The sequence below is a fragment of the Balaenoptera acutorostrata genome, chromosome 2, assembly GCF_949987535.1.
Source record: "Balaenoptera acutorostrata chromosome 2, mBalAcu1.1, whole genome shotgun sequence".
Lineage (NCBI taxonomy): Eukaryota > Metazoa > Chordata > Mammalia > Artiodactyla > Balaenopteridae > Balaenoptera > Balaenoptera acutorostrata.
The window spans coordinates 163,955,029-163,971,426 of NC_080065.1; the positions used below are offsets into that span (position 1 = coordinate 163,955,029).

Consider the following 16,398-nt stretch of genomic DNA (forward strand, 5'->3'; position numbering starts at 1 on the left):
ACATTTAGTATTTTGAAGAAAAAAAAACAAAACAAAGAACCTCAGTAAAAATGACTTCGAGTCTTCAATTACTTACTCCTTTTCTTAGTAAAAGTGGAGGGAGATAAACCACCTTAGTAATCGTTACGGATAATATCCGGACTATGGGTGTGTCACTGGCAATCTCAGAAAGTGGGTCTCTCTTGCCCTCCTGGGGCCCCTGGGGCTGTGCCAGCCCACCGGCACGCCCCATGTGGGGTGTCTGCTAGACTAGGGCATGGGTGGGGAGGCCCAGGTGTGAGGGGCCAGGTAGAGTACCTCTGCCTCCCCCCTGATCTCCTCCACAAAACTGCCCCTCCTCCTGAAGCCTGACCCCCAAGTCACACGTTCCTTATCATGACCTCACTGGGTAGTGATGACCTCACCGGCCTTCTAACAGTTTCCATGGCCGCGTAACTGCCAACGTGCTGCCCTGAGAAACTTCCCTGACAGTTCTCCACCAGATACCAATCTCTTTGGTTGTCTGAGTGAGAATGTGTGACTGGATCGTCTATATTAACTCAGACCTGTGCTCTGTTCCATGGGTGGGCAGTGCGGCAGGTACACCGAGACCGCCCGGAGGCATGGTGTCCACACAACCTCACCTGGCTGCCTCATGTTCCTGTGGGGTTTGCCCACTACGTATACCTGAGCGCGTTCCCAGCTGTAAGTAATACCAGTGACCTGGGACACCTTCAGGGACCCACAGTGCTCACTGCTGAGGACAAGTGAAAGGTCATCCCTGGACAAGTGTGCAGGATGGTCCTGATCTTTATAAATGTAGCTTCCCCTTTGGGCTACAGATGCTTCCATTCAGACCCTTTCCTGATTGGCCTCTTAGCAAAAGACAAGTGCATTTTTGTTGGCAAATGGTAAATGGAGCAGTTTGAGGAAGAGGGCCACTCTTGAAACACACCTTCAAACCCAGGCACCTCTGTGCTGTCATGGAGACATCTCTATCGGTGCCCTCACACACATCCCATCCTGAGCTGCTGAGTACTAGGGGAGAGGGTGGTGCCATATTGATGGGAAGACCGGAAGCACCAAGAGGGCTGTTGAAGTGCTAATGAGACTGGAGGGCTGAGGAGATGGTGTCCCAGGAGGCTGGGTTGATGTGAGCCTAGACTTGGTACCCAGAACGCGGTTCTCAGTCTCCTGATCACTCTGCCTCAGTACTTGGCCTTGTTCTAATCTACATAAAAGTATCAGAGGGCTAGAGTTCAGTGTGGTCGAAACAGGCAGTATAAATGGGGCCCAAGAGGGGTTGCCAAGGTGGGAGGGGTTCTTCACCAATTTATATTAGATTATTTTTTTCCAAAACTTGAAAGACATTTCCATTAAAGCCTCAGAAGTGACAGACTGCAAGAAATGTTTTCTCTGTTGTGGAAGGGAGAGATGGAGAGGCTCACGGTTGCAATGACTTTCGGGTTCTACTGTTTTCCCTGGAAACGGTGAAGAGACTTCCTCATGTGCTGCAGCCGTAGGCTCTAGGAATTGCTTTTGCAGCCAGTGTCCCTTCTCTAGGGACTCACAGAGGTGATGGGCCAAGGCTGTGTTTTGGATGTCAAGTCGATTAAAGGTCTTCAGCCAGAAACTGGGAGAGACATGAGAGAGGGAAATTCTGGCAGGAGACTGTACAGCAGAAGTGACTGATGAGTTCTGATTTTCTTTGCAGCAGCAGTTCCTTTGGCCACGCCAGCAAAGGTGCAAGCAGAGAAGCCAGTCCCTAGACATGCTGCCAAGAGAAAGCGCGTTCCGGAAGAGTCCGTGCTCCACAACAAGAGAAGCCACCGCAATGAGAAGCCTGTGCACAGCAACAAAGAGTAGCCCCCGCTCGCCGCAACTAGAGAAAGCCCATGCACAGCGACAAAGACCCAACACAGCCAAAAATAAATAAATAAATTTAGTTTTTTTAAAAAAAGAATATATTCATAAGGGTTGAAGGCATAAAACTGAAGGAGATAAACAGACTAAATAAATCAAGTTTCAAAAGATTCTTAAAGATTAGAGTCATTGGCTGAATTTAGCAAAGTAAAATGTAATAAAGAACAAACAATTTTAACACCTATTAATATATGCATGGTATATAACACTTCATGGGTTCCAAGGTGCTTTTATACACATTACATCATTTAACAACCCCCCCCAAAGTAACTATTATACCCTGTCTACTGAGGGTAGAGGAAACTGAGGGTTAGTGAGTTTTCCCAATACCACATTTCAGGGAGGGCCAAGAACAGAACATTAATCACCTTCTAATCATCTCTCTTGCAACTAGATCCAAAATTCCAAAGAGTACAAGTATGGAGGAAAAATGAGTGTAGAAAAACAACTGCCATCAGAAAAATTAATCAGGGCAAGTAAGAATAATGGGAGGAACAGCAATATTTCACCGAGGAAAATAAGATTTGGGGGCTGTCAAATATAGGCTCCCAATATCTAAAAAATCATCCTGCTGAAGGAGGATTACACTTGTTCAATACGGCCCAAGCTAATCTTAACCAGCAAATACGATAAGTAGCCAAATTCTGGTTCAAGGAAAGAGGGTCAAAACTGTCCAAGCCATTCATGCATCTTAATTGGACATATCTGACCATAAGCTGAATAAATCCATTTGCCAGACTTTGTAGGAAATTTTCATCAAACGAACAGCTGGGCTTTATCAAATGAGACTCTACATCTGCATCAGACATTGTTTCAAAATATACAAATAAACTTCTAGAGGAAGGTGGTTCTAATTTCACAATTATAAAATTAGGAATGAATTTAAAGTAAAACACAGGAAAAAGTCTTTCTCAATGAAGATAGATATGTAGGTACAGAGAAGGTTTTTTCTAGGCATTTTTATTATTCATAATCAAACAAAAGGAAACATATAAAGTATATAATAAGCACCCATGTACCAGCAAATTAAACAGAAGTAAATCTGCCTCCAGGTATTTTAAATATATTTCAAATATAAATATGTATCTATATGTTATGAAGTATGTTAAATTACACACAAACGCATTACCCATCGTAAGAATGAGAATTACCTGAACTACTTAAGATACTCATATATTCTTCCTTATCCCAACCCTCTTCCCTTCCCTACCTCCAGAAGAAATAACTTTGCTGAATTTTTATCCTAAATATTCCCTTGCCCTAAAACGAAAAGAATAATATATTCCACTGTGTGACTATACCATAACTTACTAACTCAATCATTCTGTCAGTAAACATTTGCAAAGTATTTCCTCAGTTCTGTTTTGGTTTTTTCCTTAATCCAAACAAGGTTACTATGAGCATTCTTACATACATCCTGGAGTTCATCTACAGTATATGTATCTGGCAGGGTACCCTTATGTTTAGTAAGTGCTTTCCAAAATAGTTGTACCTATTTAAAAACCCAACAGCACTGTGTGAGAAATTCAGTTGCCACATTTACCAACACCTGATACTGTCAGACTTCTTAATTTTTGCGAACACAGCTTACAATGCTAAGTATAAAATGGTTTCTTAATCTGGTCTTATTTTACATTCCACTGATTACAGTGAGGGTACATAACTTTTCATATTTATTTGCCATGTATATTTCCTCTTATATAAATTTTATTAACACATACACAGGTTGTACGAAAACATGCATCCTGACCTAAGATACGGGTGCATGCATAAACACCAAAGCAAGCGTTTATTTCTGCGAGAGAATGGAGGGGAATACTCTCAAGAAAAGATATGCCAAAGAACTTTGACTCTGTTTGAAATTTTACTTCCCAAGTTGAGTAATTACCATTACTTATTATGTTATTCTCTATGCTTTTTGAATCTCACAAATAATTAAATTATAAAATGTAAAAAGATAATATAAATGCATGGTCAACAAGCAAGCACCCAGTGGACTTCCCTGGCTGTCCAGTGGTTAAGACTATACTTTCCAATGCAGGAGGTACAGGTTCAATCCCTGGTCAGGAAGCTAAAATCCCACATGCCTCGCAGCCAAAAAACCAAAACATCAAACAGAAGCAATACTGTAACAAATTCAATAAAGACTTTAAAAATGGTCCACATCCAAAAAAAAAAAAAAAAAATCTTAAATAAAAAGGTACACTTTAAAAAAATACAAACAAGCAAGCAGCCAGGACCACTCTTGAAAAAGTGTTCAAAGGAGTTCTTGGGGAACCAAGAATTAAATGAAATGTAAATCTTGGGAACAGGTAAGCCATGGTGCTACAAACAGTGGTAAACATTAAATTCACTTAAACACAGAAATAAAGGCTAAACAATATGAATCATGATTACAGAAAAGACTTTTTCCCCTTCGAAAAGCAACACAATGTAAATATGAAAAGCACTGTGGACTCAGCAAAAGACAACAAAGCTTACCAACAAAAATCAGGAAGGGGGATTATAAACAAACTAAGTATTTTTCATAAAAAGCAGTCAAAGAAACAGAGGCAGATAAATGGAACAGACCAGAAACAGGCCCAGATTTAAACGACAATTTATTTTTGGCGTTTCAAATCAGGAGGAAAAAGGTAGATTATTTAATAAATATTATAATGATGACTGGCCACATAGAAAAAGAAAAAGCTGAATCATTAAAGCCAATATATAAATTTTATAAAACAATTTTTAGGTATAAAGAAAAAAGAAACTTTAAATGTACCAGAAGAAAGCATGCGTGAATGACTTAATAACCTTGGTGGGCATAAGGACTTTCTGAGCATGACTGAAAATTGAGAGGACACAGAGGAAAGGACAACTAAATTTGACACATAAATTCTAAAACAAATACCATAAAGGAAGTAAAAAAGAAAATGACAAACAAGAAAATATATTTGCAAAACATGAGGAAAGAGGCCAATTCACTTACTAGGGAACCCCTATAAATCAATAAGGGAAAAAAAATAAACCATCTAACAGAAAAATGTAGAAACGACATGAATATGTAGCTTCAAAACGAAGAAAACCCTATGAAAAAATGCTCAACATGCACTCAAATTTAAATAAATATTAAGCAAGAAAGTAGATATTTTTGGAACTTCCCTGGTGGCGCAGTGGTTAAGAATCCACCTGCCAATGCAGGGGACATGGGTTCGATCCCTGGTCGGGGGAATAAGATCCCACATGCCACGGGGCAACTAAGCCCACGTGCCTCAACTAGAGAGCCCGTGTGCTGCAAACTACAGAGCCCATGCGCTCTGGAGCCCATGCGCCACAACTAGGGAGAGAAAACCCACATGCCACAACTAGAGAGAAGCCCGCGCGCCGCAACGAAAAGCTTGTGCGCCGCAACGAAAGATCCCATGTGCTGCAACTAAGACCTGACGCAGTCAAAAACAAACGAACAAACAAAAAGCAATATAGGGGAAGTTTCCACAAGCTAAACATAGTCTAACCATATATCCAGCCATCATGCTCCTAGGTATTTACCCAAATGAGTTAAAAACTTGTGCCCACACAAAAACCTGTATGGGAATGTTTATAGCAGCTTTATTCAGAATTGATAAAAATTGGAAGCAACCAAGATGTCCTTCTGCAGGTAATTACATAAACAAACTATAGTACATCAGACAGCAGAATATTATTCAGCGATAAAAAGAAGTGAGTTATTAAGCCATGAAATGAAATGGAGGAATTTTAAATGCATATAGTAAGTAAAAGAAACAAGTCCTGGAAAGGGTGCATACTGTATGATTCCAAATACATGACATTCTGGAAAAGGCAAAACTGTAAACAGTAAAAACATCCGTGGTAGCGAGCTGGGAGAGCGATGAATAGGTAGAACACGGAGATCTTTAGGCCAGTGAAGATACTCTGTATGACGCTGTAATGGTGGATTCATGTCATTATACATTCAGCAAAACCCACAGAACTGTACAAGACAAAGAGTGAAACCTACTGTAAGCTACAGACTTTAGTTAATAATAATGTACCAATATCGGTTCATCAATTTTAACACATGTACCACACCAATGCAAGATGTTAATAACGGGAAACTGTGGGCAGGGAGTAAATGGGAAAATGCCCTAAAAATAAAGTCTGTTAATTTAACAACAACAAAAAGAAAGCAATAGGGGGTATCTCAAAGGCATAGGGAAGGGAAGAGCCCGGCGGAAGGTGCTCGGCTGGGGGTTGTAGTTAAGGTGGGACAAAACCAGGTGACAAGCAAGGAGGAAGGGGGAAGGGCCGCACCACAGCAAACACAGCACTCGTGTGGCCAGGGCGGGGCTGCTGACCCCGTGCTCCTCTTGGGGAGCTCACAGCGAGCCATTTGTTTGTGTTCTCCGCACTCACGCATTCTCCAAGTCTTGGGAACTGGAACATTTCTCTCTCCCGGCTCAGAAATGATCAGTGGAAAAGGAACCAAAACAAGTACCTCATTATGTGTCAAGATTACTCTGGGAAAACTGTGGGCTGTTGACTGAACTGCTTCTCTTAATCGGCTGGTGCTCTAGCTTTAAAAGTTCCCAGGAGACAACCTGAAATCCAGAATCTTCTCAAAATAGAAAAGAGTGGGGGAAATTCTGAATACATCACCAAACAGTAAGAGCCTCAAGCCTTTGGAAAGAGCCCAAAGGCCAAAAGCAAGACCTGCAGAGCTCTGTCCACACTGGTGGGTAACCTGGTGATTATCTAACAAATTCAGCATGTGTCTACCAGAGTTCCAGAAGAGTGAGAAACCTTGGGATTCGTCTGAGTTAGAACAATCTTTGATTACAGCTGAGTCACCTCTGTGTTCTTAATACAAGTAAGACCTGGGGTCTTTTCACTGTGTCTATTCATGTGATAAATGTCGCCCTCCAGTGTGAAATGGAAGGACGCCCTTGTTCTGTGGGGAAGACAACTGTGGAAGAAGGAGCTATGAGTACGGAGAGAGCCACCTAGAATGCCCCCTCCAAACCCGTCGGCAGAAGGCCTCTTCCTGGGGGCCTCTAACAGATCCTGAATGCTGCAGAAACCCCAGAGGCTTGGGATCCGGGACCTTCCAGGAACTCAAGATCTCTCTTGCTGAGGTCCTTTCCATCATCACATGGACCAAAGTCTTCACCAAAGCCTTTGTGCTTCTCACCGTCTTCCTTACCAGGAAGCTCCACACGCCAGCCAACTATCTCACTGGCTCCCTGGCCAAGACCAATCTCTTGGCTTTCATCTTGGTCATAGCCATCTGCATCACATATACCATCACCCACACCTGGAACTTTGGCCAAATCCTATGTGACATCTGGCTGTCTTCTGGAATCACGTGCTGTGTGCATCTCTGCATCACTGCTGTGGACGTGTACCGGCCATCACCAACATCCTGTAGTACAACAAACGCCAGATATGCGGCCTCCACAGTCACCACTGTCTGGGCCATTTCATCTCCACCCTGGCGCTCTTCTCCCAGATCTCCTACATGATCTACTCCACAGATGGTGCCTTCTACAGCCTGTCCGTGCGGCTCATCACCTTTCACACGGCCTCCGGAAGCCACCATATCACCACAGCCCAGCTCATCAGAGTTCACTCTGCTCCCTCAACCCCCAGTCTCGCACTCAGCCAGCTCCCCTCTGTCAACCACCTGAAAATCAAGCTTGCTCATAGAATCCTGGAGCAAGGGGATGTTTGCACCTCAAGAAAGGAAAGCCATAATACAAATAACTATAGCTCTCTTGAGAACCTTTAACTGCCTCTAAACTTACTGTGTTTTCTGGTTTATTTTATGTGGATCCAAAAATTAAAGCTATTTCTATTTTATCAGCAAACAATGGTCCAGGAAACACATCACGAACGTTGAGTCTAATGATGTTAGTGCAGCAACTTCTACAACAAAATAAGTAGGCAGAAAGCACTGAAGGCTCTAAGCACTGAAAATGACAGGTATAGAGGCATTATCTTAAAAGAAGCAATAATAATCTAAACCAGTTTGGAAAGTACCTGTGCTACCTATTTGATAACTGTTTTAAGACAAATCAAAGTCTATAACATGACAAATTAGTGAGGCAGCTAGTGTACTAAAAAGAGCACAATTACCGGCCCTCTAGAGCCTACTCCACTGGCCCTCCACGGCGAAAGGCAAAGAGACTAGACAAAGCATAATACATGTCATATTTGTATGATGTCCTGTAGTGTCAAAAAGCTTCAACACATACTACTAATTCTCCCAACAGGAAAGTTGTTGTCATGGGAAAAGCTGCATTTTGGAATAAGACCAACCTTGTGACAAAACCTGAAGCTACCACTTTTTTAGCTAAACAAATTTGTACAAATTTGAACCTCCCTTATGATGTAATATGTCTCGGACTTTGTTGGTTTGGGGCTTGTTTTTGTTTTGGGGGCGGGAAAGGGGAGCATGGGAGAATGGATACCAAGGTATAAAAGTGTTTTATTAGTGAGTACTGAAATAACTTAATGGATTGGGACTTAACATTTTTCTATTTCCTTTAAGAAATGGGAGAAGATAGTTCAGAGTATATTTTGTGAAAATTTTGTTTTAGCTGTACCTCTAAGCATGTATACTATACGTTGACACAGATGAATGTAACATATATTTCTTATTATGTGTCATGGCCTAAAAATTTAGCCACTGATTATAACAGAGCAATCAAGATCTAAAATCCACTACCAAAAAGTTGCAAGGATTAAACAAGATTACAGATATAAAGTGGCTAACATAAGTGCTGCCACTCTATTTTTACAAACTATGATTATTCCAGGATAATGAGGCATTATTTCTAACTTCAAACCCCTGTTCACAGTTATTAAAAACTTTTTTTAATGTTTATCTAGTTAAAAATAAAACGTGCATTAGTTTGAAACAACCTTTGGGTTCTAACCAATGTACTTGTGACTTGGCAAAATCCACCAACATTACAAATGCATATCCTTGCACCCAGCAATTCTACTTTAAGTAATTTACCTAGAAATATACTTCACATATGAATAAACTAAATATGCACATTTTTAAAATGCAGCATCATTTTACATAACAGCAGAAACTTTAAGCAGACTGTCCATCAGTGGAAACCTTGTAATAAACCGTAGCACATCCACACAGGTGCTGTTGGTAACAATGAAGAAGCCCCGGAAGAAGTTTCAAAATATATTAATGGGGAAAAAAGGAAAGGAAAGGAAAGGGAAATAAAGGAATGGTAACATTTGTGTTTAGAGAAACATTTTTGCTTTATATGGATTATGCATAAAATGTTTATGGAAGAACACAGAAAGAGGTAAACAGAAAAAAAGAGAATACGTATTTGCCTGTGTATATGTAAACTGTGCCTGGAAGCGTATACAAGAAACGGGTAAGGGGAAGGGAGCAGTTGGGGGTAAGGTGAGAAGAACATATGTATAAAAATGTAAAGCAAAGTAGCATCCACTAACAAGATACCACAGTCACCCATCTAGAGTGATCAAATTTTTATGTCTACTCATTGAAAGCAAATGAAAACCAAATTAACAGAGGACAAATATTGAACATGGTCCTCTGTACACAAAAGAAAAGCTGAATTTGAGGTTTAGTGAAGAGAGTTTTATTCCTGGGCTATTGTTAGAGGTTAAAAATAAACTGGGACAATGTCAAATATTTCTGATCTATCCCCTCGGTGGAGAAGAACAATAAATACCAGTGTCTACTGTAACTATTATCTCAAAGGTACCCTTTAATTTAGCTAAAAGGGGGAGGGGAAGACAATTATTAGTACTTCCCTTATTTATTACAGTGTTAGCCTCTTTCCAGTTATGATTAAGGTAAAATAGGAAAGAAAGTCTTCCTTTCCTTGACATATGTAGATTAGATGTCATTATAGTAGCATGTGTTTCTATTCAAAATTGCAGTCTTGCAAGAATCCCGGCCCACGTGCTAGTGCTAATTCATGGCCCTACAGTTGCCATACAAGACAGAAGATTAGGAGAGGTAGAAGAATGCCAATGCAAATACTCTGGCAATTTACAAGGCACTTTTCAGAGACAGTAGCATGGAAAATACTACTGAAGATACCAAACAGTGTTTACTTCGAAAGTTTAAAAACTGAATATACAGAACAGTTTTCACAATCTACCTCCTGCAGCAATGGTTTCAATTACGACCTGCAAAAATATAAACAGAGGAATGAGAGAGAAACTCTGATAGCACTTAGGTACAACTCAGTGGTAGGAATGAGGACGTGGGTCTGATGCGGGACCCTGGGCTCAGAACACCTGCACCTCACCTTCTTCTGAAGGACATTAACTTTCCGCTCCTTCACATCCAGCATGTCCTTGAGGTCATGGATCTCCCCAGCTTGTGTCCCCTTCTCCTCAGCCATGTCCTGGATTTGTTTTGTCTTCTTATTCAGCATGGTTTCCTTCTCTTCCAAACGCAACCGCAGAGCATCCACCTAAGAATATAACATTTTTACAAATGATTACTTGAAAAGAAAGGAACGTAATTCCTTCCAAATAGATGTGTACAGTTGCCTAAATGATACTTTTAGAGTAAACTTTCATTAGAATCAAATAAAATACCACTCTAAATACAACTGTGACTATTTAGAAATGAAACCCTAAAATTTTGTGAGCACTTCCATGATAAAATAACATTTACATCCGTTAAATTACGGTGTCATCAAAATAAACAGACCTGAATAAAGGGGACAAAATTGGAGAATTTATATAAAGGGGTTGAGTTGAGCTTTGCTACTTCTATAAAAGTGGTATAATCTATTATGTTTCTCAAATTTAGAATCATTTGGAGGATTTAAACAGAATGCCAGGCCAAGCCACCAGTTTCTAATTCGGCAGGGTTGGGGCTCAAGAATCAATATTTCTAACAAGTTCCCAAGTGATGCTACACTGCTTTAGAAAATCTAAAAGTAGAAAGAAAACCGTAAGCGTCACCAAACATGACACTTGCTGTATCAGAGAATACAATCTAGCTGCAGCTGACAATCCCATAATGCACTTAGAGATCTGTAAGGCAAAGCAAGTTCTACTTTCAGATCTCAAGACTAGTCAGCTAAAGCTTGGTATCCAGCTACCTTTATCACCAAAGTTTCATACCATCCATTAGATATAACTTTAAAATAATTAGAAATCTAATATAAGTACTTATGTTTTCTTCCAGTTTTGAGATACAACTGACATACGGCACTGTGTAAGTTGAAAGTGTACAGCATCATTATTTGACTTCCATGCGTCATGAAGTGATTATCACAGTAAGTTTTATGAACATCCATTGTCTCATACAGATACAAAATTAAAGAAATAGAAAACAACCTTTTCCTCATGACGAGAACTCTTAGGATCTTCTCCCTTAATGACTTTCACATACAACACACAGCCGTGCTGATTATCTTTATCCTGTTGTGCACCGCACCCCAGTACTTATTTACCTGATATCTGGACGTTTGTACCTTTTGACTGTCTTCATCCAATCTCCCCTCCCCTGATTCCTCACCTCTGGTAACCACATATCTGGTCTCTTGTTCTGTTTGGTTTTCAAGTATAACTGACCTACAGCCCTATGTTACTTCCTGAAACACAGCAGTGTAAGTTGATTTTACTATACATTTCAAAAAGTCTATTACAATACGTCACCACACAATAATATTCCATAGTTACTGACTGTATTCCCCACACTGTACATTTCATCCCCTTGACTCATTTATTTTTGTAACTGGAAGTTTGTCCCTCTTAATCTCCCTCACCTATTTCTTTCCTCTCCCCATCCTCCTCTCCTCTGGCAACTACCTGTTTGTTCTCTATATCTATAATTCTGTTTCAGTTTTGCTATGTTTGTTCACTGGCTTTTTAAGATCCCACATAGACGCGAAATCACACAGTATTTGGCTTTCTCTGTCTGGCTTACTTCACTTATTAGCATAATGTCCTCAAGGCCCATCCATGTTGTCACAAACAGTAGGATTTCCTTCTTTCTCATGGATGAATAATAATATACACATACACAGACAACATCTTCTTTATCCATTCATCCACTGATGGACACTTAGGTTGCTTCCATTATCTTGCTTCATTAATGCTGTAATGAACATAGGGGTGTATGTATCTCTTATAATTAGTGTTTTTGTTTTCTTCAGATAAATACCCCAGAGTGAACTGCTGGATCATACAGCAGTTCTACTTTTAATTTTTTGAGGAATCTCCATACTGTTTTCCATAGTGGCTGCACCAACTTACATTCCTACCAACAGTGCACAAGGATTCCCTTTTCTCCACAGACCACAGACTCACCAGCACTTGTTATTTGCTGGCTTTTGGATAATAGCCACTCTGACAGGTGTGAGGTGATATCTCATTGTAGTTTTGATTTGCATTTCCCTGATGATTAGTGATGTTGAGCATCTTTTCACGTGCCTGGTGGCCATCTGTATGTCTTCTTTGGAAAAATGTCTACTCAGATCCTCTGCCCATTTTTTAATCAAGTTTTTTTTTTTTTTGATGTTGAATTGTATGAGTTCTTTGTATATTTTGGACCCCTTATTGAATACATTATCTGCAAATATCTTCTCCAATTCAGTAGGCGGTCTTTTTGTTTTGTTAATAGTTTCCTTTGCTGTGCAAAAACTATGTAGTTTGATGTGGTCCCACTTGTTTAGTTTTGCCTGTTTCCCTTGCCTGAGGAGACATATCCAAAAAAAATTACTAAGACCGATATTGAAGAGGGTACTGCCTATGTTTTCTTCTAGAAGTTTTATGGTTTCAGGTCTCACATTTAAGTCTTTAATCCATTTTGGTTCTTTGGTTATTTTCTTAAATTAATTTATTTATTTTTGACTGCGTTGGGTCTTTGTTGCTGCACGCGGGCTTTCTCTAGTTGCGGCGAGCGGGGGCTACTCTTTGTTGTGGTGCGCGGGCTTCTCATTGTGGCAGCTTCTCTTGTTGTGGAGCACGCACTCTAGGCACACGGGCTTCAGCAGTTGTGGCACGCGGGCTCTAGAGCGCAGGCTCAGTAGTTGTGGCACACAGGCTTAGTTGCTCCGTGGCATGTGGATCTTCCTGGACCAGGGCTCAAACCTGTGTCCCCTGCATTGGCAGGAGGATTCTTAACCACTGTGCCACTAAGGACGTCCTTTTAATCCATTTTGAACTTGTTTTTGTGCATGGTGTGAGAGAGCAGTCCAGTTTCATTATTTTTCATGTAGCTGCCCAGTTTTCCCAACACCGTTTGTTGAAGAAGCTGTCTTTCCCCCACTGTATATTCTTGGCCCTTTGTCATAGATTAATTGCCCATATAAATGTGGATGCATTTCTGGGCTCTCTATTATGTGCCATTGATCCATGTATCCATTTTTGTGCCAGTACCACACTGTTTTGAATACTGTAGCTTTATAATATAGTTTGAAATCAGGGAGCATGATACCTCCAGCTTTGTTCTTCTTTCTCAAGACTGTTTTGGCTATTTAGGGTCTTTTGTGTTTCCATACAAACTTTAGAATTATTCTAGTTCTATGAAGAATGCCATTGGCATTTTGTACTTAGTTTAAAATCTATTCACAGCAAATTTCATTAAACATACTCACACACCAAATTCTTTTGTTTTTTTACTTTCCCACTAAGGATTTATAATTCAGCAAATAGTTACACATTTGATTACAGAAAAACAGGGAAGTGGGTTTCTTTCTGTTCAACAAAAATAGAACATGAGTCACACATGCAAGCCACTTCTGAAATTTTTAATTTTCTAGCAGCCACATTAAAAAGTGATAAGGGAACAGGTAAAATTAATTTTAAGAATATATTTTATTTCATCTAATATATATACACATTATTGTCATTTCAAACCTGTAGTCTATATAAAAAAACTATTAACAAGCTATTTAACGTTTCTGTTTTGTACTTTGGTCTTCAGAGCCCAATGCATATTGTAATTGACACTTATGTCACATCTCAATTTGGACTTGCCATGTTTCAAGTGCTCAATAGCCACATGTGGCTGGTGGCTACACACTGACAGTGCACATCTAAGATAACAAGTACGTTTCTACAGAACATCTTTAATCTTGAACTTGTCCTATATTATTTTTCCTGTCTGAATGTAGAATAACCCACAAAGAAAAAATAGATCAGACTTCCCTGGTGGCGCAGTGGTTAAGAATCCGCCTGCCAATGCAGGGGACAGGGGTTCGAGCCCTGGTCCAGGAAGATCCCACATGCCGCGGAGCAACTAAGCCCGTGCGCCACAACTACTGAGCCTGCGCTCTAGAGCCCGCAAGCCACAGCTACTGAGCCCGTGTGCCACAACTACTGAAGCCTGTGTGCTTAGAGCCCGTGCTCTGCAACAAGAAGCCACTGCAATGAGAAACCTAATTTTTTAAAAAAATAGGTAATATGGGTAATGACTCACAGAGAGAATACCAAAACATCAGGAAATATTATTATTACCTTATATCACAACTATATTATTACATCAATAACATATTGAAACTATATTATATCAAAACAATAAGGTATCTGAGAACCAGTACTGTATGCTTAGTGGCACTTACTGCTCAATAAGTATTGTGGAAAATTTCCTAGGAGACCAGTCTCATTTGAGACTGATATAGATAAGCCATCATGTACTTACAAATTATGTGGGACCACGCTGGAGAGGAAAAACATGTAAATAAACAACATTCCACTCTGCTAAACTCTATTTCTCTCAACCACTTCAATGCCACCAGTCTCACCAAGCCAGAAATAGGGGAAGCCGTCTTTTCAGGTCCCATTTATAATTTGTCAGCACAAGTTCCACTGCCCCCTCAATAAACACTCTTGCACCTGGAATTTTCCTCTATTCTACTTTAATTAATGATACAGGGTAAACCTTATTATATTCTGGAAAGGTCCACCTAAGAACTTTCAAACTCTGAAAATCTTATTTCTGAAACACGGTTCTTTCCTTTCTTCTACACCTACTAAATCTACTCTTTGTCCATAGTATAACCTCTGACCTATCATCCCTAACTTTTTGTTATTCACCTCCATTCTGGTTTTATTTGTTTTTCTCCCAGCCTGAGCAATCATTTCAAATACAGCCTCACATCATCTTTTTTTTTCCAGTCAGGTTTATTTTTACAAACCTTTAGTTCTGTATTAAACAGTTTTCTCCATTCTACCCTCAGACTTCTGAGCCTTCCTGCACATGGTCATGTATATGCTTGCCAAGCACATACACAGTATATCAAAAGTCCTCAGAATTCTATTCTCAAGCATCGTATTTTCTTCCCTTGTATTTTCCCTGTGGAAAATTTCAATTTCCCATGGTAACCGGCAAAACCGGTACTTTGAGAAGAAAGCAGACCCAAGATCTCAAAGCTAAAAAGAAGTGATGGAGCATGGATTTAAGATTAAATGGTCTGTCTTCAGATCCTAAGCTCTTAACCACTAATTCTGTAAGATTTCATATATGTAAAATTCTAGAAAATGCAAACTAATTACAGTAACAGAAAGCAGACCGAGGGTTGCCTGGATATGAGGGAGGAAGTGGGGAGGAGAGAAGAATATCAGGGAGAGGCAGAAGAAAGGGGTTACAAAGAGGTACAAGAAAACCTTGGGGACAGGTGTTCTTTATCTTGACCGTGCCATTGGTTTCAGAGGTGTATGTGCCGAAACTTACCAAACTGTACATTTTGAATATATGCAGTTTATTTGATGTCAATAAATTTGATTTTTTTAAATAAGCAAAATGAGAAAGCATGGTATTAGAACAGGAATAAACCAACAGACGTTTGCCACAGAAATGCAAGCCCAGACACACACACTCACACCATTTAGTGACCCACACACATATAAACAGAGGTGACACTGTAATCAGTGAGGAAAGGACAGAGTATCTGATAAACTGTTTTTAGACAACTGGCTACCCATACTGAGGGAGGGGGAAAGAACCCTGACTCATATCATACACAAAAATGAATTCTAGATGAATTAAAGCTTTATATATAGAAAGCAAATCTTTAAAACTTTTAGAAAGAAAGATACTGTTTAAGTATCTTTTAAGACAGGGCAGCATGGAAGGATTTTTTTTTTTTAAAGACCCAGAAAGGATACATCGTAAAGAAGAAATACTGGTAAAGCCAACTACGTTAAAATTCAAAACTCCTACACGTCATTTACCATCTTAAAATGTTTTAGTATTTTACCTATATTTTAAGTGCCTGAAATAGTTCTTAGTACACATACTACTAAGGAAAATAGAGGCATATTTATACTAACTTTTTTTAAAAAATTTATTTTATTTTATTTATTTTTATTTTTGGCTGTGTTGGGTCTTCGCTGCTGTGCACGGGCTTTCTCTAGTTACAGCGAGCAGGGGCTACTCTTCATCGCAGTGTGTGGGCTTTTCATTGTAGTGGCTTCTCTTGTGGCAGAGCGTGGGCTCCAGGCACACGGGATTCAGCAGTTTTGGCACGCAGGCTCAGGAGCTGTGGCTCG

General features: G+C 39.9%; 1 protein-coding gene across 1 annotated transcript in view; it reads right to left on the bottom strand.

The window, feature by feature from the left end:
- LOC130707369 (ELKS/Rab6-interacting/CAST family member 1-like) overlaps positions 1 to 16,398 on the bottom strand; it is a 467,400-nt gene that overhangs the window by 337,413 nt on the left and 113,589 nt on the right. Inside the window, 1 exon segment of the mRNA XM_057541602.1 lies at positions 10,194 to 10,361. Within this exon segment, the coding sequence (XP_057397585.1) occupies positions 10,194 to 10,361 (168 nt within the window).